This window comes from Triticum aestivum, chromosome 4D (assembly GCF_018294505.1).
Source record: "Triticum aestivum cultivar Chinese Spring chromosome 4D, IWGSC CS RefSeq v2.1, whole genome shotgun sequence".
NCBI lineage: Eukaryota > Viridiplantae > Streptophyta > Magnoliopsida > Poales > Poaceae > Triticum > Triticum aestivum.
The window spans coordinates 460,660,669-460,684,552 of record NC_057805.1 but is presented as its reverse complement, the minus strand read 5'-3'; the positions used below and the strand labels follow the sequence as shown (position 1 = coordinate 460,684,552).

The following is a 23,884-nucleotide window of genomic DNA, read 5'->3' as shown; positions in this document are numbered from 1 at the left end:
CTAAGTTCCCGGTTAATACAATTCTAGCATGATAATAAACATTTATCATGATATAAGGAAATATAAATAACAACTTTATTATTGCCTCTAGGGCATATTTTCTTCATCAAGGGCATGACCTATGTGACAAGCTATACCCCATCATCCACTCCGACCTAAAGCCAGAGCAAGAAGAGGAAATGGAGCGACTTGGTCTTCTCCGTTCTCTTGTTGCATTCTCTAGGAATCATAAATACTTGCATATCTGTCTATTTTACTATTTTAATCTTGGTAAGCTGCCATAAATATATTTTTGGTGATAATGAAATCCTAATGAAGGTCGGGTGATTCTGCCTCATGAGGTTGTCCAAGATCGCCTCCGAAAAGGTGAAACGGTGAACCACAAGGCCCTTGTCGACAGTTAGTAAGCCCACTTTTACTAACATCAAAATAAGAAATATACAGATAATAATCCTTGGCTGACAAACTTAAATATATTCTTCTGTAATTTAGGTTACTACACTGCACCTGAGCTGTATAGAAACGAAATGTTCGACACGAGTACGCATGCACATTCGGCTTCATCCTTTACAAGGTCAGTCTAACTTTCTGTTCCACACGTAGTTATTGTGCAATGTGCACAAATCAACACGGACCTATTGCAGTTAACATTCTTTTTATTTATAACCAAGTATAATCAACATTACAGGCCGGCCTCATGTTGGCATGTAAGTTAACCACAAACAATCTTTTCATATCCCATTACGACCATGGAGCAAGAATACTTCACAATGATCTTTTTCCTTTAAAAAAAAGGTGGTATCATGCAAAAAAATAAGGTAGTATCATGCAACTATTTTTCTTTTGTCTGCATTATCAATCAGCTTCCATGGTTAAGGATTTTTTCCCCCTGATTGCAGGATGTTGTCATGAATTTTATCCCACCCATTGCTTTGGAGATCATCTCTGGCTGCAGCAAAAGTGTGTCAATCTAGCTCACGTGAGTTGAGTTGCACCATTTCCCATTATTACTTTGCTACTAAAATAGATGGTATGCCAAAAATAGCAACAAGAGAGAAGATTTTTAGTGAGTTATTGCACGTATTTTATTCTTATCTTCTAGAACAATATTTATGCAACCCATATTATAGTTCTTTTATACCAGTTAAGTTTATTATTCAACAAAATTCCTTTTCACTGAAATAAGAACCACGTAATGATTACAATTTAATCTGATCATCTAGAAAACTAAATGAGTTAATGTTATGCATAGTATCTTTTGATTATGATGAATGATGCACTCGACTCGGAAAATGTTTCCAGTATTATTAGTCAATTTCCCGTGTGTGTAATTACTAAAAAATTGGTTCGTAGCATTACCTATTTGATGGGGAAAAACTTGAATACCAGGGATCTCCAATATGTTCACTAGAGTTTTAGTCCGAGTAAACTTTTTGTGTAACAACATTGTTAAACATCTTTATTGCCTCCCTTATGTTGGTGCGTCTTTATATTTTGTTCATACTCATGCTAGATACATCCATTTGAAGGACAAGCTTTTTCGGACGGAGGGAGTATTATTGATATATTTTTTCCTAGGATGAATGTTGATTGTGTTCACATGATAATACGTGTGTTGCACGTGCACCCTTACTAGTCCACCTTCTAAACGCATAAATGTACTTGTGTAAAAGAAGTACCCATTTTAGAAGAGGCATCCCAGACAGACATGGTAGATCAAATGATAAATAGTCGGATTACGATACTAGTCATGTGAAAATAGGGTGGAGCCGTGTACTTGTGTTGCCACGAAATCACTCGACTAGCTAGGTGTGCATCACACTTGTTATTTTGGTTTTTGCAGGTCTCGATTTCTGTCAACAAACTAGTTTGTACACCCGCAAAAAGAAAACCAGTTTGTAGAGGGTTGTTACTGAATAATCAACATAACTTTCTTCTTCACTGCATAAAACATCAAAAGCCACTAAGATATATTTAGGGAGCTTGAATGAGTTAGGTGGATAATTATGGACAGGGCGAAGGGAGATAAACACTGACGGAGCTTCAAAGTAAATATTGGGCGGGCCAGACAAAGTGTGCACAGTTTTTTTTTTTGAGTTTCCGAGTCATAGGTATTAGTATATAATACATGATTACAAGATGGAGTGAGCATATATGTATATAACTATATATCAATTCAATTTTTAAGTGATCTTAAGAAAACAAATCATTTTTTCTCTAAGTGTGAGTGAGCTTGCTTATCATTGCTTATGCTACAAAATATATGTTGTGATATGTAAAATGTACAGAACAATTGGTGAACACTCAGGCTATCTATCTAATGAAGCAATTGTTGTGTTTTGATCCATAGGTGAAATTAAAAGTGCCAAAAACCTAGGCGGGCCATGGCCCAGTTTGGCCCCAACAAAGCTTCGCCCCTGAAGATAAGAGTGCTTCTTTGTGACGATATCTATGCATTATTTTTGAACATCGAAGTGACCAATACATGACATAATGATATAAGAGGCAAGGAGCATCACGCTAATGCCATCATGTCTATCCCGTCTTTCTAGTATGGCCTTCGTTAAGCCTTTGTTGTTAGGCTCTCGTGACCTCACTATCTGCTGTTCTTCCTCGCATGAGGCACACCATATTCGTTTTGCAACCATTTTGTTAGCGACGAAGCTAGTACTTCAAATACCATACATATTAAAAGGCCAAGTACTAAACTATAGTCTGTCAAGAATTACAAGCACATAACATCTCGAAACGAATCTTTTAAATATAAACACTAAGATCAGAAAAACATAAAAAAGACACGACAATAAAAAAACAGATATGATGCATCACCTACATAACCTCAAAATTCATGTTAATTAATTAACAAGGCATAATGTCGCTCATACAGCTGCAGATCCACAGTAAATAATTAACCCGATACAATGAATCACACATGTAAATGTCCATAAAGTGTAAATAAAAACATGAGATAGAATAACAAATGAACAGGAAACTCGTTAGCATGTGAAATTGTAGCCGTTGAAGGACATCAATGATTGCTATGTCAAATGCTGTTGCACTCGCCGCGGACCTGGGAGTAGTTCAACCTGAATTTGAAACAGACTCACAGCTATTGGCCGAGGCACTGGATCTCCGGAGGGTTGACTCATCGCCGTATGCAGCCATCATTGAGGACACCAAGTTTCAACTGAAGATGTGGTTCTCTAGATTTGTCGTTGCGGTGTGTCGCCGGAGTGCAAACTCAGTTGCACATGAACTGGCCATTGTTGGCCGTATGTACCCAGCGAACCACTATGTGGAGTTTGAGTCTGATGTTCCAGCCCATGTGGCTGTATGTGCCTCGGGTGATTTACCCCGGCATCGTTAAGTAATAAAGCTATGCTTTGCCCTCAAAAAAAAATTCCCTTTGCTCTTCTATAAAATAACCAAATGTGTAAGAAAAATATCAGATGCCCAAGATTGGCTTACGGTAAAGTCTCTCTTTGGTCGACAGCCAAAGAGCCAAAGAGGATCCGATTCCCTTGTGAAAAAACAAGAGGATCCAATTCCCCATCATTTTCTATCCCTCAAAAACAAAACAAAAATCCCCACCGTTTATTACACGTGCCAACGGGATACTTAAACGGAAAGCAGCGCCCCTCCCCACTGACCGCCGCATCCTAAAACCCTCGCCCCATGTCGCTCTCCACTCTCAACCACCCCGCCGCCGCCGCCGCCGCCGGGCGGGGGAGGTCCTTCTCCCCGGCCGCCCCGGCGCCGTCGACGGTGCGCCTGCCCAGGAGACGGGCCCCCGCCCCCACCGCCGCGTCCGCGCTCGCGGTGGAGGCGGACGCCGCCGCCGACAGGGTCTCGGCGCTGAGCCAGGTCTCCGGCGTGCTGGGGTCGCAGTGGGGCGACGAGGGGAAGGGGAAGCTCGTCGACGTGCTCGCCCCCCGCTTCGACATCGTCGCGCGTTGCCAGGTGAGGAGATGCGGCTCGGTCTTTGTCGTGTGCTCTGGTTTGACCCCCTGTGCCAATCATTGTCGATTGAAGCTGCTTGGCAGCACCACTGCGGATTCCAGTGGAGTTTTTTTGATATGGTACGCTCGTAGGATGGGATAGTAATAGTTGCTTTGGTGGATCGATGTCTGATCCGGATGTCAGAGTAATCTGGTGTGGAATTCGCCTCCCCAGGGCCTGTTTGGAAGAGGTGTGTTTCTTAGTAGAGTTTGGTACCGAAGCCCATCCAAGTAAATGCCCCCATCCCCAAAGATGTTAGTTATGGGATTTCTTGGGTTAAAGAATATGTATAGTGGAGCTCATGTACAAAGGGGATAAAATTGTAAATCTTTTAGCCCGATTTTGTTGAATGGGTTGCATAGATTATCTTTTAAAAAACATTTCTGGTTGCTGGCTGGAACATTGGGCTGGCGATTACAAAAATTCTGGATGTTTGATCCTGGTAGCTATAATGACTGTTAAATTTGTGACTTTCTGAATCTGGCAGCATGAAAGATGGGTGATGGGTGCTAATTCCATGTCTAGTACTCCCCTCTGTTCCGTAATACTTGTCGTGGTTTTAGTTGAGTAGATGCTAAATGAAATGAATTGCTTCAAGATTTGGTTGTAAACGTTAGTGTGGCGAAGCAATAAATCATGATTACCACTTTGTTGCATGTACCGTGGACTGTGGTGATATTACTTGCAGTACGTTTTGCTTGGCAAACTATCTGATTTGCCGAGGTTTTACCATAATCTGCATCCAGGCCTCTGGTGTATTTTGGTAGTTTTCGTTACTCATCGATTTTCAAACTAGTGGCCTATTGCTTATAGCATTCTTTCAACTGGCAGTTTGTTGATAACATTATTACTGCTGCCCTGCATTTTTGTGAATTTGTTATGCTTAGCTCTGCTGCTCCTGGAATGTCATGTCTGCATTTTTGTGAATTTGTTATGCTTAGCTATTGGCATTCCTTTGGTTAGTTAGATTCCCGTTTCCTTGATTTTCTTTGATGAATTGTCCTGAATTGTCAAGGTTAACATCTGTTTCTGCAATTATTATCAAGTTGGTATTTGTGAATAAAAATCTTGGAATGTGGCATCGGTACTTAATCAGCCATTACCAGTTGGCCACTTCTCTTAAGTTTAGTAGCCTGTTTATCTGAGTTCCTACTTTGTTAACAGGGTGGAGCAAATGCTGGACACACCATCTACAACTCTGAAGGCAAGAAATTTGCCCTTCATCTTGTTCCATCTGGCATTCTCCATGAAGGAACACTGTGTGTTGTTGGCAACGGAGCGGTGATCCATGTTCCAGGGTTCTTTGGCGAAATTGATGGTCTTCAATCCAATGGAGTCAGTTGTGATGGAAGAATACTGGTGTCTGACCGGGCTCATTTGCTCTTTGATCTGCATCAGACTGTAGATGGACTTAGGGAAGCCGAGCTTGCAAATTCCTTCATAGGAACGACTAAGAGAGGAATTGGACCTTGTTATTCCAGCAAGGTCACTCGAAATGGGCTGCGAGTTTGTGATCTAAGGCACATGGACACTTTTGGGGATAAGCTTGATGTTTTATTTGAAGATGCTGCTGCGAGGTTTGAAGGCTTCAAGTACAGCAAAGGCATGCTCAAGGAAGAGGTTGAGAGGTACAAGAGGTTTGCAGAGCGTTTGGAGCCCTTTATCGCTGACACTGTTCATGTGTTGAATGAATCCATCCGACAGAAGAAGAAAATTCTGGTTGAAGGTGGTCAGGCAACTATGCTGGATATCGATTTTGGAACTTATCCATTTGTGACTTCTTCTAGCCCTTCCGCTGGTGGAATTTGCACCGGCCTTGGGATTGCCCCTAGGGTTATTGGTGACCTGATTGGAGTTGTAAGTCAAAAGTAGTGTAATCCAGCCCTCATCTATGATATATTGCTTGTCTAACTCACTATTATACATGCAGGTAAAAGCTTACACAACAAGGGTTGGCTCTGGCCCTTTCCCAACTGAACTACTTGGAGAGGAAGGTGATGTTCTTAGGAAGGCTGGAATGGAATTTGGAACGACTACAGGTCGCCCAAGACGTTGTGGCTGGCTTGACATCGTTGCACTGAAATACTGCTGTGACATCAATGGGTTTTCCTCTCTAAATCTAACAAAACTTGATGTTCTGTCCGGGTTACCAGAAATTAAGCTGGGTGTTTCTTATAATCAAATGGATGGAGAGAAACTACAATCCTTCCCAGGGGATCTTGACACCCTGGAGCAAGTACAGGTAAGTGTCATAGTTTGTTCATTGTGTTTACATGTCTGAGTAGTACCTTTGCATAATTTATAATTATGTTGTATGTCAAAACTGTTGTTCTTTCTCTGGTTGTAAGATGCGATTTAGTTGCTAATGTACTGGCTTTAGTTCTGTGGTATTGTAAACTGATGTCATTACCAGTTTGGTGATAACAACTTACACTTAAATGTAAGGATACACACAATTCATCTCTCATATGCTTCGTCTTGTGTTTCAGGTAAACTATGAGGTGCTTCCTGGGTGGGACAGCGACATCTCTTCTGTCCGAAGTTACAGCGAACTCCCCCAAGCTGCCCGCCGTTACGTGGAGAGGATAGAAGAGCTCGTCGGTGTTCCAGTCCACTACATTGGTGTCGGGCCTGGGAGGGATGCTCTGATATACAAGTGAAGGGCAAACCCGATTTGGTACTATTGTATCGGACGAAATAATTCAGTCTTAACTAGGCCGATGCGAGCATTGCTGTGTCAGCACACCCTTGATTGCCAATTGTAGCGGGTAATACAATTGACAAGCTACTGGCGGGCGGGGTGATGTAATACCTGCAATAATGATTTCCGGGAAATGTCCCGATATATCACCATAAGGATGCAGTGTTAGAGTTTGGTGGTAACATTTTGTCTTTCGACTCCACCAATGGTTTGGTGGTATTTGTCACAATTCACCGTCATATTTTGCGCTGATTATGAATGATGAATGCTTTCTTGTGGGCAAGTCTGATGTAAGTTTTCACCACGTTTATTTAGCTCGTTGGGGGCGTCTTTAGCTCCTAATGAGTCGTGATTGCATCGATCTTCTTGCTTTTGATAAATCCTTTGACAGTGAGTGATTTCGCAATGACCGAAAAGCATGAGCCAGATTTGCGTTGATGCTATCTGGAAGTTCTTTTGAGAAGTCCAATGTATTTTGGTCTATTTTCCTGGTTGTGGCAATAGCTCATGCGCGCCAAGTTTATTGTGCTTATGCTATTACATGATTCTTCAGATGAAACAGATCTAAAACTTCATGCCAAACTACATGAAGAACCTGGAAGCTAAACCTCGTAGACAATCCATCAGAGATCGAAGGTAGTAAATCAGCTAAGCAAAGCTTATGCATGGGCTAATTAAGAGCCTAAGAATATAAGATCTCAGATGTCCCATACGGGGATGGGCACGCAGCCGAACTGGTCGAGATCGTCCATGTGGAACGCTCCGTTCACGCCCAGCGCGCCGCCGCCGCCGTGGCCTCCCGACGCGATGTCGCTCATGTCGGCCGCCAGCGCGTCCCAGTCGAACTCTGCGGCATTGCTGTTGCCGCCCCCGAACCCAAACGCGTCCGCCACCTCGCCATCGTCCTCGCCGACGCCCTGAGGCCCATGATGCTTGCCGGCCGCGCTGCCGTCGTCCTCCCCGAGCACGCCGATCTGCTGCAGGAACTCCTTGAGATCGAGCTGGGGCCTGCCGCCACCGAAGCCGTCGCTCGGCGGCGCGCTCTCGGCCGCGGCGGTCATCGCCATGGCGTGCTCCAGCTGGGACTGGAAGCACGACGAGGAGGGCGGCATGGCGCCGGTGGTCACCGTGGAGGAAGGGGACGAGGCCGCCGGAGGAGGCGGGGGCGGGGGAGGGGTCCTCCTGGACTGCTGCTGCGGCTTGGCCGGCGAGGAGGAGGAGCTCTTGAGCTCCTGCAGCCTCTGGTGGATGACGTGCACGTTGTGCTGCGCGTTGAGGTTGAGGAGGCCGTAGGCGGGCACGGCGGCATGGCCCCTGGCGCCGCCGGAGGCGACCCCGGTGGCCGCGGCCGGGAGCCACCTGATCATGCGCTGCTGCGCGGTGGCGCCGGCGGCGGCGCGGAGGTGGGGCAGGTTGAGGAAGGCGTCGGGCCCGTAGAGCCTGCGCGCGGCCTCGTCGTAGGCGAGCGCGGCCTCCTCGGCGGTGGCGAAGGAGCCGAGCCAGATGCGCGCGCGCTTGTTGGGCTCGCGGATCTCCGCCACCCACTTGCCCCACGTCCGCTGGCGCACGCCCCGGTACTCGCACGCCGCGTTCTGCGGCCCGCCCTTCCCCCTCGTCGGCCCCTTCTTCCACGACCGCTTCCGCACGTAGCTCTCCATGAACGACCTCGGCTCCTGCATGCACCACGACGGACGACGGCGGTGGATCAGAATGAGAGCAATATATCCAGGCAGCGCGCGCGGCTGGATGGATGGAAGAAATGCGCGAAACTTACGTTCGTGGGAGCGGGGGAATTCGAAGTTTGAAGTTTGAGTGAGGTTTTGGTTTTGGAGTGTGGGGGGCGTAGTAGTGAAGTGGGTGAGGAGAGTGTGACGATGGAGCTGAGCTGATGGAGGGCGCGGGGGGTAAGTAGGGGTGTGTGTGAGCAGTGTGATGCATGGCATGAGGTTTAAATGGTGTCACGGCCGGGAGATCGATGCATGTTGGCACGGCCGTGTCTCGCTTTTGCGAGACCTGTGAGCGTGAGTGAGCTCCCGGCGCATGTGACCGTTAGGGCATCTCTTGGATGCACGATGTAGGAAGCAAAACAAAAAGGAAATGGTATTCTAATTAGATTTTCTTCTTCTTCTTACATATCTGGGCATGATTAAGTTTAGGTTTTAAATGAGCAAAATACTAGGGTACTACTTCCTCCGTTCTGAATTACTCCCTCCGCGAAGTAATATAAAATCGTTTAGATCACTAACGGAGGGAGTGTATAAGATCTTTGTGATAGTTCAGTATGGACTACATACGGGCTGAAATGAATGAACAAACACACTAAAACGCTTGGCCTCCTCCGTCGCTGCCATCTTTTTTTGTCCGTATATACATCTGATTCAGAAATAAAGTTAGAACATATTGGGAATGACTTAGAAGGTTCGCAAAAGTTACAACATGAATTCGAAATATGTCATTGTCGTTGCCATCATCGTCGTCGTCATGCCAGTCACAGAAGCAGACCTTGTTTACACGACATCTGTCTCTCATAACGGCATCACGCTCGCGACACAAACGCTTGGCCCAGGCGGTGGACGTCTGACTCCCCTACAACCGCCCCTCAATTTGAGGCTGGACTGGGCGATATTGGACATCTGGATGCGTCTGGCCCAAAACAGAGGTCCATGTTGGACGTCTAAATGTGTTAGGAACGTCTGGTCGATTTTTTAAACAACTTCCATTTGTTTGTATTCTAGTTTGAGAACCTTGTGTGTCTCAAAAGGCGGATTTAGCTCAGGATTGTCCTTTTTTAATTGCAAGGTTTCTCTAAAATTTCAAATTACCACTTAGCGGGTTTTCATACCAAGACCAGCCATTTGAGGGCAAAGTAGAGGTCCGCAATGAAGATGCCCTTACGTTGGACAGCTTACTGTTATATGCGTTTAGTCGGTGCATGTATGGTGCTATGATCAGAAATGACAGAGGTCATTCTGATGGCGTTGCATTGATAGTTGAATCTATCTATCAATTAAGATACTAAGCTCTCCATATTTGGAGCTTCCTGGTGCATTGGCCTGTAAGGGTGTGCCTCGTAACACACACCTATATTGTTCTAATGGGCTGGTCGGTTTTCTCGGTTTTGAAAAGGTATTCCCTGTTCCTTTTGCAAATGTTTTTCCTGTCGGTTTTAATAGTTTTTATTTTGGGGTTTCCCTTTTCTTGTTTTTTATTTCCCTATTTTTTGCAAGTGTTTTTCCTGTTGGTTTTAATAGTTTTTCTTTTGGGGTTCCCCTTTTCTTGTTTTCATATTCAAATTTAATTTAACTCATGAATATTTATTAAAAATCATGAACAGTTTTTTAAATTCATGAACATTTTTTAAAAATTGGTGGATATTTTTATGTTCACAAGCATGGATAGTAGAACAGGGTTGCACATAGCGTAGCTTAATTACACGTGTTGGTTGCATAGTGATCTTCTGATCGTAATCCTTCAATTGCTAAATAAATTCTATCACTACCAGGCGGCAAGTTTGGCCAGCTACCTGAAATCAATAGTAAGGACAAACCCAATGCTAGAAACTCCCACACAAAGTGAAGTCTGGGGAAGGAATGTAGGAGGTAAACCTTTCCTGTGCACAGTGCAATGCAGAGAGACCGTGTCGAACCCAGGACCTTTTGGTACAAGTGAGGAGTAGTTGCTTAAACCAACAATATAAAATAGAAAAATGAACTGTCACTATCAATTAGGGTATTTCTAATTCAAGTTATTTTTTACCTAGTGCTGGTTGTTTCACTATCGATATGCATCGGCAAAATGAAAAAAGGACCGCAAAGCACCAAGCATTCATCCATGGAACGTACTTCCTCCGTTTCAAAATAGATGATCCAATTTTACATACGTACGGCTAGGGCTTGCAGGACATGTATGTCGATGCAGCATTATCATCCATGGTGATAAGGGAATGGTATGAATGCGAGATGGTATAAATAAAGATCCACCTCACAGCATTTGGGGCTCTCACGAGCGCGCTCTTCACATGCTTCTCGTCCACGTCGGACGGACGGGTGCATGTGTCCATGTTTTTGCACACGCCGCGTGATTCCTGAGCCCTCCCTCCTATAGCTAGTTTGACCAGCTCTAGTAGCTTCCAGCGCAGGGACAAAAAGATACGGACAGCGGTACAAAAAACAAAAACAAAAACACATTTGCTTCGCATTTATTTGGTGAATGTATATCAGTTTTGGCTCAACAGACAAGGTTGCTGCAATCTACAGTATCATTTTCTTTCAGAGAATGGTCTCGGTTATATTCTGTCAAAACAGCAAGAATCTGTCAAAGAAAACCAAGAATGAGAAGGCGAGTCTCATTTCCATTATCAGATCATCCCTTTGGAGGACCATATGTACCGATTCTTTTCACATGGGATTAAAAGAGTAACTACGCCTATCCTAAGCCTATCGCCACAGCCGCAACTTCTGCTGAGCACTTCAGGAAGCCTTTGAGCAGATGCTCGGCAAACCGGTTTCCTTTTCTTGGAGGAGACCTTGCCGCCACGGGTCATTGTATAACTTATAATGCAATACCTGTAAAAACATTCTTCCTCGGGTTAACAGAAATGACGACCGGTTCTAATATGATTCGGCAAGGCAAGCACACAATGCGTAATGCTTTGCTACGTAATGGAAACAAAATTTGCAAAAAATGTTTCAACCCGATACCACAAAGTAGATGATGATGATGATGGATGAAGGCTAGATGCCGTCAATGATCATTATCATGCGGTTTCAAACCATAAAGGTAAATGGAGAAGCTTCGCTCGGATTTTTCAGAAGTTACCTGTATGAAAGTTGCAAAGACATCATCACCTTCTTCTAGTTTCGAAACCTCAACTGACCAGGCCGCCTCCTCTTCAGTAAACAATTTTTTCTGCCTCTCTGCCTCTAGCAACATAGTGTCGCGATAAAAGAACCTCTGCCAGATCTGGCGAACATTTCCTAACATGAAATCTATTTGTGTTTCGTTCATTCCCTGGTGAGATGAAAATAGTAAGTATACTGCACAAGTTATGCGCAAAAGAAAAGGAAAGTAAAATAAACACATACTTGAAGGACTCCGATGAGGTTGGGGATGTCATCTTCTTGTATGCGGACAGCAAAACTGTTGTAGTTAAGCACATTCTCGTACGGAAGAAATATTCCATCCTACAATTTAAGCAATGGAAGCAGATAGGTATGATCACACAATTAGTTGCTCTGTTGTTAAGTCTTGTCAGATACACATCATAGGACTATAGGACGACGTTGTAGCACCTGTATTATGACAGGAATGCATCCTTGAAGCATGCTATCTTCCATGCGCCCACTCCAGCCATCCCCTGGCAAGACACCACAGAAAATGGAGCTTGCTAGTTCCTCATAATACATCTCAGATTTTAAGTACGTAACTGTTACGTTGGCTGTATGCTGCCTTCCAAGCTTCCCCTGCTTGTTTGGTGTTGAACCGAATTCAGCTGCCAGCTTTTGCCTAATCCCCATGCTATACCTGTGTTATACAGAGGAAGCAGATTAATATACAATTTGGTCACATATATTGACAGACACATATATAGATACATACGTGTCTTCACGGCGACCCTCTTCATAGGCTGGTCCTAGATTACCATTGAAATAAAAAAGTGTTGTACGATTGATCCTTGGCCTGCAAAAAGTTGTACAGTGAGGGTCTAAACATTCAAGTAATTAAAAGGCACATCTCTTAGTTCAGGCATTGAGGCATACCTTGCCCATAGTTTTAACCAGATGGCCCCTGGGTTAGGCTCCTTCCATGCTGGAAGCACGAGGTCCTTTCTCGGATCGAAACATGGATGGTTGCCTCTTCTATCCAAAGGAATATCATCCCAGTTGTCAGCCCAATAAGCAGTCGTTGATTTTTCATGTTTTGTGTTGGTATTTCCCCAGTGGACAAGCATCATGCTGTTCCAGATCTCCTTTGGAGCATAGCAGGCACCTTCATCCCATGAAAAGAACTGTTTTTTTTTGTAAGTTGAAAGTACAGGTTATTGGTTATGCAAGGATCATTGTACTATCAATTTCATGTAAACACCCACCCAAATATGGTCTCTTCCAGAAGTGCGGTTCCAGTAAGGATACCTCTGAGCTATGTGATCATAAGCCTTTCTGTAGTACTCAAGAGTATGGTAACTCCTTAGGCGCAGGTCCTCCTAAAATTAGAAGTCAATTACTGAAGGAGAATCATTGCCAACTATAGTACAACATCTGGATGATAATGGTTACCGGCATCTGCAGGTGTGGGGCATCATCGGATCTAGTTATTAGACATGAATCAAGAACCGGCACATAGAAATAATCAGCTTCATCCCCATTCAGTGTGCGGTGAGGGCTAGCAAGAATGCTCTCATAGAGTGCCATCTATATGAAAAATAAAACACGTCTCAGATCTTCTTGTGCCCTTGTAAACGGGATTGTTGTTACTATGAACATGGAGCTACCAACATTCCATATCTGCTAGTTGACAAGTTTAGCAAACCTGAGCACCATACAGTTGCCGCGTCCATATAGTTCTGTTCTTTTCATCATATATTCTGTTCACACACTCTAACTTGTAATGTCGTCCCTGCAATAGAACATATCCTGTGATGTCAGAGCTGCAGCAAAACTTCATGAAGAGCAAAACTTATGGTCTAGACTTACTTCAAGAAGATGACTGTCAAACTCAGCTGGCAAATCGTACACATATATTAGTGGTCTTTTTTTCTCAACAACAGCATTGACATTGATGGGGATATTGCTTAAATTTTTTAGGTCTGGTAGGTTCACTGGTGCTTGGAGCCATGAGGGCCATTCATATGCAACTGAATAAGCCGATGGGATGCTGCAATCAATCCCAAAATATCCACTGTCGCACTGAAAGAAATCCTCAATTAGATCATAACACAGGTTACGAATACAGAACAGCATGTCACGGTATTTTAATGATAAATACCACAAAAAACTTTGCCCAAGACATACCTGACAGAAACCACCACGACAATGTCCATGTCCGGAACACTGGTTAATACAAATGCATTCAACATGTGTCTCACAAAACTGCCCCCAGAGTCCATCATATTTGCAATGACATTCTTCTTTAAACTTCACTTTGGAAGAATATGCATCCTCGGGGTCCACATTGCACCATCCTAGCTTACTGCTGTTTGTTGTGAATACATCTGGATCAGGTGTTGTCCAGTCGGTAAGCTTCGGGTCATCAGGTTTTGCAGGCACGCTAGAAGGATGAACTAAAGATGTTCAATACTACTACAGTATCAATGGTACACATTCTGAAACATAAAAAAAAGAATCAAAATCAGTGCATATGATACTCTTACATTGTTTTAAAGCCGCAAGCTTCTGCCACAGGGCGATCCGGGTATTTTGTTCCTGGTCCACAAAAGCACATTGTCCTGGTTGTGTCACACTGGGCTGGACATATGGAAACTATCCATGGTCCTACAGGCCATTCTGGGGAACTTGGGAGGTTGCACTCCAACTTCAGAACCCTCTCACATCCTTTTCCTGTATTAACAAAGCCATATGGTCACTTGATAAACAAAATTGTTATAATTAAAACGTTTAAAAGGGAAAGGTTGACAAAAAACAAATCAATACGACCAAGGGAACAGTAGACAACCCCACCTTGCCATAGCACATAATGCATATGCTCCTTCCTTTAGAAACAAAAGAGTTGCCTTTTTTTGTTAACTATTACTAAAAAAACGAACATGCCATTAACTGCTTATATTCCACAAAAAGGTAGACAAGTAAGATAATAGCCTTCTAACTAAAGTGTAACAGCTTATTAATGCACAAGTTCATTCCCGATTCAAGCATACCTGATAATGGTCACAGAACAGATTAAATATTTGAGACTTAATGCAACATTCCTACAATCCTACGTCGATAACCGCAAAAACTGAATATTATGTATCCTTTTGCAGAAGCACAGGATGCCCTCAACCGCTTAACTACAGACCAGGGATGTACACTCTTTTGTTACATATAAGCCCACTCGTAGATGTATATGGCTAGTGAGATATGTAAGTGTTATTATTATGTCCAATATAAACACCCAGAGCAAGTCTCTCGTGCTTTCGGCCCTTGAAGTAACCTCTTTTTATAATTTTCTCACTCGTCTTTGTTTCCTTAGCAAGTTTGTCCAGGCCCAAAGAACTATCAGATCTACAGAAATCCCCTATCAAAATGAGATGCGATCGACAACAAGTGACCAGTGAGCAAGACTACCGGCATTAGTTGGGCCTGACAAAGTAAGACTAACCAGCATATCCATGGAAGCATCTGCATTCCCCCAGGTCATAGTTGCACACACCATTTCCACTGCAGTCTTTCTGGCACCTCTTTGTGCCAATAGCCTGTCCAGAAATAGCAACAAGATTAACCCAAGGCAAAGCTAAATTGGAGTACACTGATCAGTGACAAAGCCTAGTGCACACTTCAGTAATGTTGACAGCCGACGATTCGGCATGGCACCCAGCGAGCCACCTCCCAATCTCGGCCTTCCACGGCGCGGCACGGAATGTCACGGCTTCGTATGAATCGGCAGGAAACCGACCCCTGAGGCGTGAGTCCACAACCCCTGCGCCCGGCAGCACGTTCCTCGGCCGGTGGTCGACCGTGCGGCGAGCGCCCGAGAAATCCAGGGACGAGGGGAGGATAGGCACCATGAAGACATGGACCGCGGTGACGAGCATCACGAGGGCGCCGGCCGCGCCGACGGACGCCCAGGGGCATTTCGCCGAACGGATTTTGAGCATGGCCAGACTACCGGACGAACACCGTTTCTTTCGCCATGACAGCCGCGGGTATCAATAAATCGATGCGAACAGAGCCAGAGGTCCTCGGCGGCGCTGCGAGGAGCCGGCGCGCGTCCCCTCCGCGCGGCGCTGCCGGCTAGCGCGCGTCCCCGGTGGCGCGCGCCAAGGCGGACGAGGAGAGCCGCAAAGGCGCCGCCTTGCTCCTAATTCCGATCCAGGATCTGGGGATTTATGGTTTTTCAAGGAGTTGGGGGAATGGAAATGGAAGAATCGATGGATTCGGGCGTTGTTAGGTTCAATCCAGCGTTGCAGGAATGGAATGGAGACCGAAGGAAGGGAAGAATCTATCGTGCTCGGAAATGGAGTTCAGGGGGCATTTCTGTCTTCTCTCCGGTGTAAGTGGATTGTGGTGTCGCTTTCATTAACTCGTTAATTCTGTTGCAGTGACGGCCGGGCCAGACATAGTAGTGGCACCCACATCTAAACATAATTTAACTTTGGCACACATAAAGAGAGAAGTAGTACTATACTCCGTTCCAAAATATACTACAGTCTGACAACCAACCCCATATTCACAGGGTTGATTGCCTCCACAAAACTTGCATCTACATTAATCTTATAGCACTCCTCATTGGAAGGTTGCCAACCAACAGAACTCCTCTCCATATTATTCAAAGCCCGAATATCATCCTCGGTTCCTTGCCTTGATTACTTATCACTCCCCGCGGTTTTGTGTGGCAAGCAGAAAAGGAAGCCCAGTAATTTTGTACAAAATTCACAGAAACTGAAATGGGTTCTTTACCTTTACCAAAAATTAGATCATTTCTTAAATGTCAAGCTCTCCACAATATGAATATAGTTTGCTCACGCGCCAACGGATTTAATTGATCCAGTAAAAATAAGGAGCCAATCCGGCCCCGTATTTTTGAGAAGCCCTTCAGCTGGTAAATTCCACACCTTTCTCAAAGCCATCCAAAATGCACAAGCCTTTGGACAACTCACCAAGGTATGAAAAGTGCATTCATCCTCCACACCATAGATTGTACACGTACTCAGGATGGTTTGATGATGCTTAACTCTGTTAACTTGAACTGCCAAACTGTTTGAAGCAACTCGGCAGGCAAAAATTCTAATCTTCTGAGGAACATTAGCTCTCCAGATAATATTCCAGATCCTCCTCTCTCCATTAACTTCTCCACTAGAATTCCCCAGACTATCTGTTGAGTCCCTGATATTCAGTGCGACCCTATACACACTCTTCATAGAAAATATGCCACTTTTCTCATGATGCCAAGCAATAAGGCCCCCCTCACCCAAATCCAGAGTACGTAGCTTTAATATTTCATCTGCATCGTGAGGATAAAATAAGTGCCTGATCAAATTCTCATCCCACCTCCTAGAATTTGTGATGAATAACTCAGACACCCATTTAATCCTTGTTCTATTTTTCTTGGCGGTAATCTTTAGGCCAGACTCCCTAGGGATCCAATTATCTCTCCATATGTTTATGCTAGCCCCATCGACAACTCTCCAAATTACACCTTGTTTCAATAAGTCGAGGCCATCACTGTGGAGAAGTTGTCATCTCCTCTTGGGATTATATTGGAGCTTGCTATATTGCCGAGGAAGCGGAACTTAGAGCGGCACTCTCCGGATTGTATATCGGTATTACCTTGCATAAACCCATCATTTTTTTTCGAGAAAACGCAAAAGAGTTGCGTTTCATTGCATTGAACAGGAAGACATCGGGGGTACAACTTCCAGAAAGGAGGGACACACACACACACGCGCACACACACACACGACCGTCCTCACCAAGTGACTACAGCTAGGTGAGGAGGTGCCCTCAACTACAGACACACAACGACATTAGGCCTCGCCCACCTTGCCTCCAGCCAAAATGGCAAAGCACCGAGACTCGGAGCAACAGGGCAGCATCACTGCCATTGCCAGGCACTTCCAGGGACGAATGCAGCTTCAGGACTGCCCAAGCCGACGTACCTCGCACCCATGTGCCTAGAGAGTCGGCGGGTGAAAAGTAGGGCCTGATTGGAACTGGTGTAGCATTCATTGGGGAGCGCCGACGTAGGCAAACGTTGCGACCTGCTCCTTGTGTAGCAGTCTACGCCAGAGCGATGCATCGCCAACCACCATCTGCCGCATCAAGTACTCCACTTGCAGCCAAAGCAACGCCATCAAGAGGGGAACGACGTTGAGACGCCGCCACTGCCCGGTCCGGGAGGCCGGACCTAGGATTTCTCCCGGTGTTCGAGGAGGAGGTCCGGTCAGGGTCATGCCAACGCCTCCAAGGAGGTGACGGCACCCTCGGACGTCGCCGTTGACAGCGCAGGCCGTTGCCGCGCGGGGATTTCGCCCCGACCCAAGAACGAAGACCACAGATGCAATGGCAGACCGGGCATGGCGAAGAATCGTCGGAGAAGACCAACACACATGGGGGAGCCTAGAAACGTTGTCGTCGCAGGAGTGGGCACCGACCAGCGTAGCTCCAGCAGGCCGGCCACCGCCGGGAGCGCGTCCAGCAGGCGGCAGCAGCCACCTGCACCGCGCCGCCGCCGCGCTGGCCCACAGCCTCCGCCGCCAGGATCCGCCGGGGCACAGCGGAGCAGCAACCGTCAGGGTCGCCGCGCACGTGCTTACTAACCCAGCGGCAAACGCCGGCGGCGGCCGGGAGGGGTGGGAGGAGGGAGAGGGGTGGGTGGGGGCAGAGTGATTGTCGCTGGCCTAGGCGGGCTCGTGCGGCCCAGATCTGGGCGCCCTCAATTCTGCCGCACGCATCAGCGGCCGGCGGCCGCCATGGCAGCACCACCGCGCACGCAGTCCACGCCATCTCAACCTCCCCGCGAGCAGACGCCCGCCCGCCGCGCTACCGCGCGCTCCCGCCGCTCCAGCGCGCCCAACAGCAGCGCGCGAGCACACGAACGAGGGCCCCGCCGCCGCCGTCCACCAGTGAGGGCTTTGCCCGCGGGCATCCTCCGGTGACGACGAGGGGAGGGAGGGGAAGGAGGGGAGCCTGGGCGGCGGCTAGGGTTTCGCCTCCCGAGTCGCCCCTGGGAGCGACGCGGGGGCTAGGGGGGGGGGGGGTAAACCCATCATTTTAGAAACTGATTGTTCTTTTGTGGTCGGTGCTCTTGGAAATGACAGTTGTGACAGATCTCCCCTTGTTGACCTAAAGAAACAAGCTTTGAGTATTACTAAGATGCTGGCGAATGTTAAGATTTCCAAAATTAGCAGAAAAGCTAATATGGTGGCGCACGAGTTAGCTAAGTTTAGTTTTATTAATAGATGTGATCGTGCTCTTATTAATAGTGTTCCGTCTTGTGTGGTTGATGCTTTAACGAATGATTGTATGAACATTCTATTTTAATTAATATATGGGCTGGGTTTTTCAAAAAAAAATACCACAGTCATCTTACGAAAACCAAATAATCCCAAAACACTTAGGCGCGATACATTAACTCCTACCTCATTTCTTGTTTCTTGACATAAATAAAGGAATCGACCAATAAGAGATGTGGGGCGTGTATATTTTCAATGACTTGAGACTATCAAACACAACATGCAGTGGTCAGTTCATGGCATGCAATTCTATTAATTAGCAAATAAACATTAAGTTCTCTTGTTTTCCTCTCCGCCTTGGTCGCGGTGCATAACCTAAGAGCATGGTTAATAGTATAGCCAACTGTTGGCTATAAGAAAGTGCTATATCATCTATAGCCAACTATGTAGTCAACATGTATAACAATTAGCTATAAATAGGTGCTACTTTATTAATACATGGTCCACCTTCCACCCTCATAGTACCTAAGAGCACGTGCTGCAGCTAGCTCTTGCATGAGAACCCGCTTACATTCTCTCTCCTATCCTCTCTCCTCCAACTAAGCACAAAAATATTATTTTACTCCTTACAGCCTGCTGACTGTACCTTATTGTACTTGCTCTAAGATGACTTATGCACCTGGACAGAGGGAGTACGTTTTGGTAGGCTAGTTAAAACGGAGATAGTACTACTGAATAAGTATTTATCCTGTCCTGATGTAAAAAAATTATCCTATCATATGAATGGTTAAGGGCTCCTTTAATTCACATGGTTGGGGAAGCGTAGAAATAGGATATGTACATGAATGGAATGATCCACTGAAATCCTACATCGAGTAGACAAGTAGCAAAATAGAGAAATTTTCCATGAAGTCTAACCTCGTGCTTGTTTTCATGTGAAGATGATAAGGATATCCCAACCAACGGTCCAATCACAAGAAGCCATGCAAGCAAATACGTGATCAGGTGAACGCTAACTTAAGTTTATCATTTGACTTTGAAAACATGGTTGTGCCTTCACCTCCTTCGTTGCTGGTTGAACTCAGGTGCAACATCAAAGAAGACCAACACCATTTTTAGTCTGAGCCGAAACAATGTTTTATGATGAAGAAACATAGTTGCGAAGAAATAGGCTGTTTGCTGAAGAAACAATGTTTTGGCGCTGGTGAAACAATGTTTTGCACGAGTTTGGACATCTCAACTTGCGAAAGGTTTCCATAACTCGAGTTTGCTGCTGAAGGAAACATTGTTTGACTCCAGTAAACAATGTTTGACCGGGAACCACCAACCACCTCCAAGAAGAGTTTTCCATAAGTTGCCTCATTAAGTCTCAAAGCCATTTAGTCAAACCAAAGTTGGTTCTCTTTCAGACCTAAGCAGGTTCCCGAAGCTAGTTCAATTTCACACCTTTCCAGGGAGGTGTCCCTATTATAAATAGGCTAGCTCTTCCCTTCGTTGGGGACTTTTGTCATTTCTATCAAAGACCAAAGACATAGACTCCTCTTGATATTGGAGAGCTCTTGTTATCCTTATTCTCGTGATTCCTTGGGAAATTGCTCCTAATTCGTGCTCCACGACTAGATCGTGTTGTGTGGGTTAGAGTTCGTGGTTTCCCTTGCGAATTGCACCTATCCCGTGCTCCACGACCCGAGTGTGGTTGTGTGGGGTAATATTGCGGGTTGTGGATTAGCGAATATTCGGATTGCAAGCTTCGGTGAGCATCCTCCTCGTCGGGTCATAATCTCTTATTTTCCATTTTTGGCTGCTTGCAGCTAGTTACCCCCATCCGTTATCGATCCTACGCCGTGAAGATCGGACCTCCCCTTGTACACCCTCTTCTCCGAAGACGGTGTCGCAACATCTAGTATTCAAAGCAAGGTTTACACGGTAGGATCTATATCCTTGTAGCTATATCTATCCTTTTTAGTTTGCTTTCCCCATCCTAGAGTCCAAAGCCAAAAAATCTAAGCCTTTGTTTGCTTTCCTCTTTGTGACTGCACCAAGTTCTATCCAAACTTGCTGCTATTTTTCTTTGAGTCTTGTTGTTGGATCTTTTGTGTTGCACAAAAAAGAGGGGGAAAAAGAAGCAAAAAAAGAGAAGATAAAGTGTTGAGAAAGTGTGCAATCATATTCAGTTGGGTGAGAAATTTCAGAAGTTGTAGTGGCAAGTGTTGCAGCTCAAACGTGGTGCAAGGATCTACAGATTTTTTTCTTGTTCATTTGGTTTGCATCAATTGGATCTTAGCACTAGCCCTCCTCATTTTACCCCCACCTAGATCCACCTACAAACTGTTAGCTTCTTTCCTTTCATTCGCCTGTCCACTCCTGAATTTCTGCCACCGCACAGCCACCAAGGAATCATTAGAATTTGGATAAGCAAGAAGGTGAGCTGAGTGTTTTCCACATATATATTTTTTCTTTTGTCCACTTCTTTCCGAGATAACATGTCAGGTTCCAACTCGAGTGTACATGGACATCAAAATGTGAAATATGACCTCCCAAAGACTCGTGCGGCGCTTGGTGCTGAGATTGAAGACAGGGTGATTGCGGCGATGCAAAGGTTGTTCGGAGATCGGCTTCCTGTGGCGGGCAATGGGGATCTACCTCAGCACAGCCCCGCTACCTCGCTAGCTTCTGACAACTGACAATGTCGCGAAAACGAGGACCGCCACGATGGTTGTGGAAGAGTTGCAGGGGTTGCTGCCCATGGCGGCCCTGTTGTTGGTGCTAAAAGGAGGCGTGTCGACTTTGCTGCCCCTGTGAGGGTGGGCTGCATGGAGGAGAATCTCGTGGGCCAGGCTGTGACCCCCGCGGGTTTGCTGCTGATCACCGGCGATGAGCTGCACATGATGGTGATGACATCTCCCATGAAGATCTCTCCGAGCATGATGACGAAGATGAAGGCATGGGGGACTATGAACCCTACTCCCCACCTCGCTGTGGTGCTGTTTTTTGTCGCAATGGTCATCATTATGACCGTCGTGATCAAGATGACCGTGACAACCAAGCGAGAGTGAAGCTACATGTGCCATCATTCACGGGAAAAGAGGATCCGAATGCATATATTGAGTGGGACGAGAAGTGTGATCAAATCTTTCGCATCCATGGCTTTTCTAAAGCCAAGAGGGTTGATCTTGCTGTTATGGAGTTCTCTGGTTATGCTCTTACATGGTGGAATCAGCTGCAAGACAATCGATTGATGTCGGGCAACAATTACATCCGCCGCTGGACTTTGATGAAGCAAGTCATGAGGCGCCGTTTTGTTCCAACATACTATGAGAGGCAACAATACAAGCGATTGCAAGAGCTCACTCAAGGTTCCCGCGCTGTTGAGGAGTACTATAAAGAGATGGAGCTGCTGCTAATTTTAACAAGAACCCGTGAGAGTGATGAGGAAAAGATGGAGAGATTTTACATGGGCTGAATGATGAAATATCAGATTTTGTGGAGATGATTCCTTATGATACACTACAAGATGTGGTACATCAAGCTATAAGAGTTGAGAAGAAGAATATGCATAATGGTCGTACTCGTGCCTTCCAAGGCCGCGCCACCACATCCTCATGGCCGCGAACACAACAACCATATGGTTCTCGGTTTGAGGGTGCACTACCTAGGCACCCACATGCATCGACGACTTCCTCACCTGCTGTTCGCAATCAAGATAAGAGGTCATCATCTGCAGCACCTGCAGAAAAGAGTTCTACACACATCAATGACATTCAATGCCACAAGTGCAAAGGAAGAGGTCACATTTCTTTGGAATGTCTAAGCAAAAGAACTATGATCATCAATGAACGAGGTGAATGGGAGTCTGAAAGTGACCCTAAAGGTGGCAACGATGAAGTGGAAGAGGAGCAAGGTTGGGAATTAGGAGGCACTATTTTATCTCATGAAGAACTTGATGGTGAAGCTTTGGTTGTATGTTGTTCACTCAATGCCCAGGTTGTGGAGGAGGAAAAGGGGCAGCAACATAATCTTTTCCACACCCGTTGCCTTATCAACTCAAATATATGTCGAGTGATTGTTAATAGTGGCAGCTGCAATAATATTGCAAGCACAGAGTTGGTCGAGAAGCTTCATTTGCAAACAAAACGTCACCCACATCCATACCGCATGCAATGGCTGAATGATTGTGGCGCAATTAAGGTGATTAGCAGCGTGTGAATACCAATTTCAGTAAGGAGATATCAAGATGATGTTGAGTGCGATGTGGTGCCGATGCATGCTTGTCACTTGCTTCTTGGACGAGCGTGGTTGCATGACCGTGATGTGCAAATAAGCGGGCGTGTGAATCTCTTATGTTTTGTCCATAGAGGAGAAAAGTTCACTTGGCTGCCCATGACACCCGGAGAAGTCTGTTTTGATGAGATGAAAAGAAAAGGGAAGAAAAAGGGAGAGAGTGGTCATACACAAAGAGTGAGCCACTAACTAGTGAGGGAGTGTTTCCATAGCCAAAAGCTCCACAACCAAATATGACCAAGCCCTGGGAAAAACTGGGATTAGTTATGATTGCTAGGCAAAGGGATATGCGGGAATTGAGAGAACCTAATACTCTATTCTTTGCACTCATGTACAAGGAAACTTTACTAGCTGCTAACGACTTACCCTCAACTCTTCCTAGTGTTGTTTTCGATCTTTTGCAGGAGTATGAGGATGTGTTTCCCAAGGACGTGCCACCTGGTTTTCCACCAAAGCGGGGCATTGAACAACAAATCGACTTGGTTCCAGGTGCCCCATTACCAAACCGACCACCGTACTGAGCAAACCCAGAGGAGACGAAGGAAATTCAGAGGCAAGTAGAAGATCTTCTTAACAAAGGGTATGTAAGGCAAAGTCTTTCTCCTTGTGCCGTTCCCATTCTTTTAGTTCCAAAGAAAGATGGTACTATGTGCATGTGCACTGATTGTAGATCCATTAACAACATCACTGTGAGATATCGGCACCCTATACCTAGGCTTGATGACATGCTTGATGAACTTTGTGGTTCCACCATATTTTCGAAAATTGATTTGCGAAGTGGTACCACCAAATAA

At 45.5% G+C, this 23,884-nt stretch overlaps 3 protein-coding genes across 3 annotated transcripts; 1 reads left to right on the top strand and 2 right to left on the bottom strand.

Moving 5' to 3' along the window:
• Positions 1-3,636: 3,636 nt before the first annotated feature.
• Positions 3,637-6,983, top strand: LOC123098613 (adenylosuccinate synthetase, chloroplastic-like). Its single transcript, XM_044520647.1, has 4 exons — positions 3,637-3,960; positions 5,164-5,856; positions 5,930-6,241; positions 6,489-6,983. The coding sequence occupies exons 1-4, from the start codon at positions 3,676-3,678 to the stop codon at positions 6,657-6,659; spliced, it is 1,461 nt and encodes a 486-aa protein (XP_044376582.1). The 5' UTR covers positions 3,637-3,675; the 3' UTR covers positions 6,660-6,983.
• A 209-nt stretch (positions 6,984-7,192) lies between these two features.
• Positions 7,193-8,588, bottom strand: LOC123098614 (dehydration-responsive element-binding protein 2E-like). The gene is made up of 2 exons (XM_044520648.1): positions 8,475-8,588; positions 7,193-8,373 (listed from the first exon to the last, which is right to left on the bottom strand). Exon 2 carries the CDS (start codon positions 8,356-8,358, stop codon positions 7,399-7,401), a length of 960 nt encoding a protein of 319 aa, XP_044376583.1. The 5' UTR covers positions 8,359-8,373; positions 8,475-8,588; the 3' UTR covers positions 7,193-7,398.
• A 2,284-nt stretch (positions 8,589-10,872) lies between these two features.
• Positions 10,873-15,898, bottom strand: LOC123098612 (uncharacterized). The gene is made up of 14 exons (XM_044520646.1): positions 15,192-15,898; positions 15,017-15,110; positions 14,070-14,256; positions 13,711-13,966; positions 13,393-13,605; positions 13,229-13,315; positions 12,976-13,110; positions 12,789-12,902; positions 12,460-12,707; positions 12,299-12,379; positions 11,992-12,223; positions 11,785-11,883; positions 11,519-11,710; positions 10,873-11,265 (listed from the first exon to the last, which is right to left on the bottom strand). The coding sequence occupies exons 1-14, from the start codon at positions 15,510-15,512 to the stop codon at positions 11,170-11,172; spliced, it is 2,355 nt and encodes a 784-aa protein (XP_044376581.1). The 5' UTR covers positions 15,513-15,898; the 3' UTR covers positions 10,873-11,169.
• Between the last annotated feature and the right edge of the window lie 7,986 nt (positions 15,899-23,884).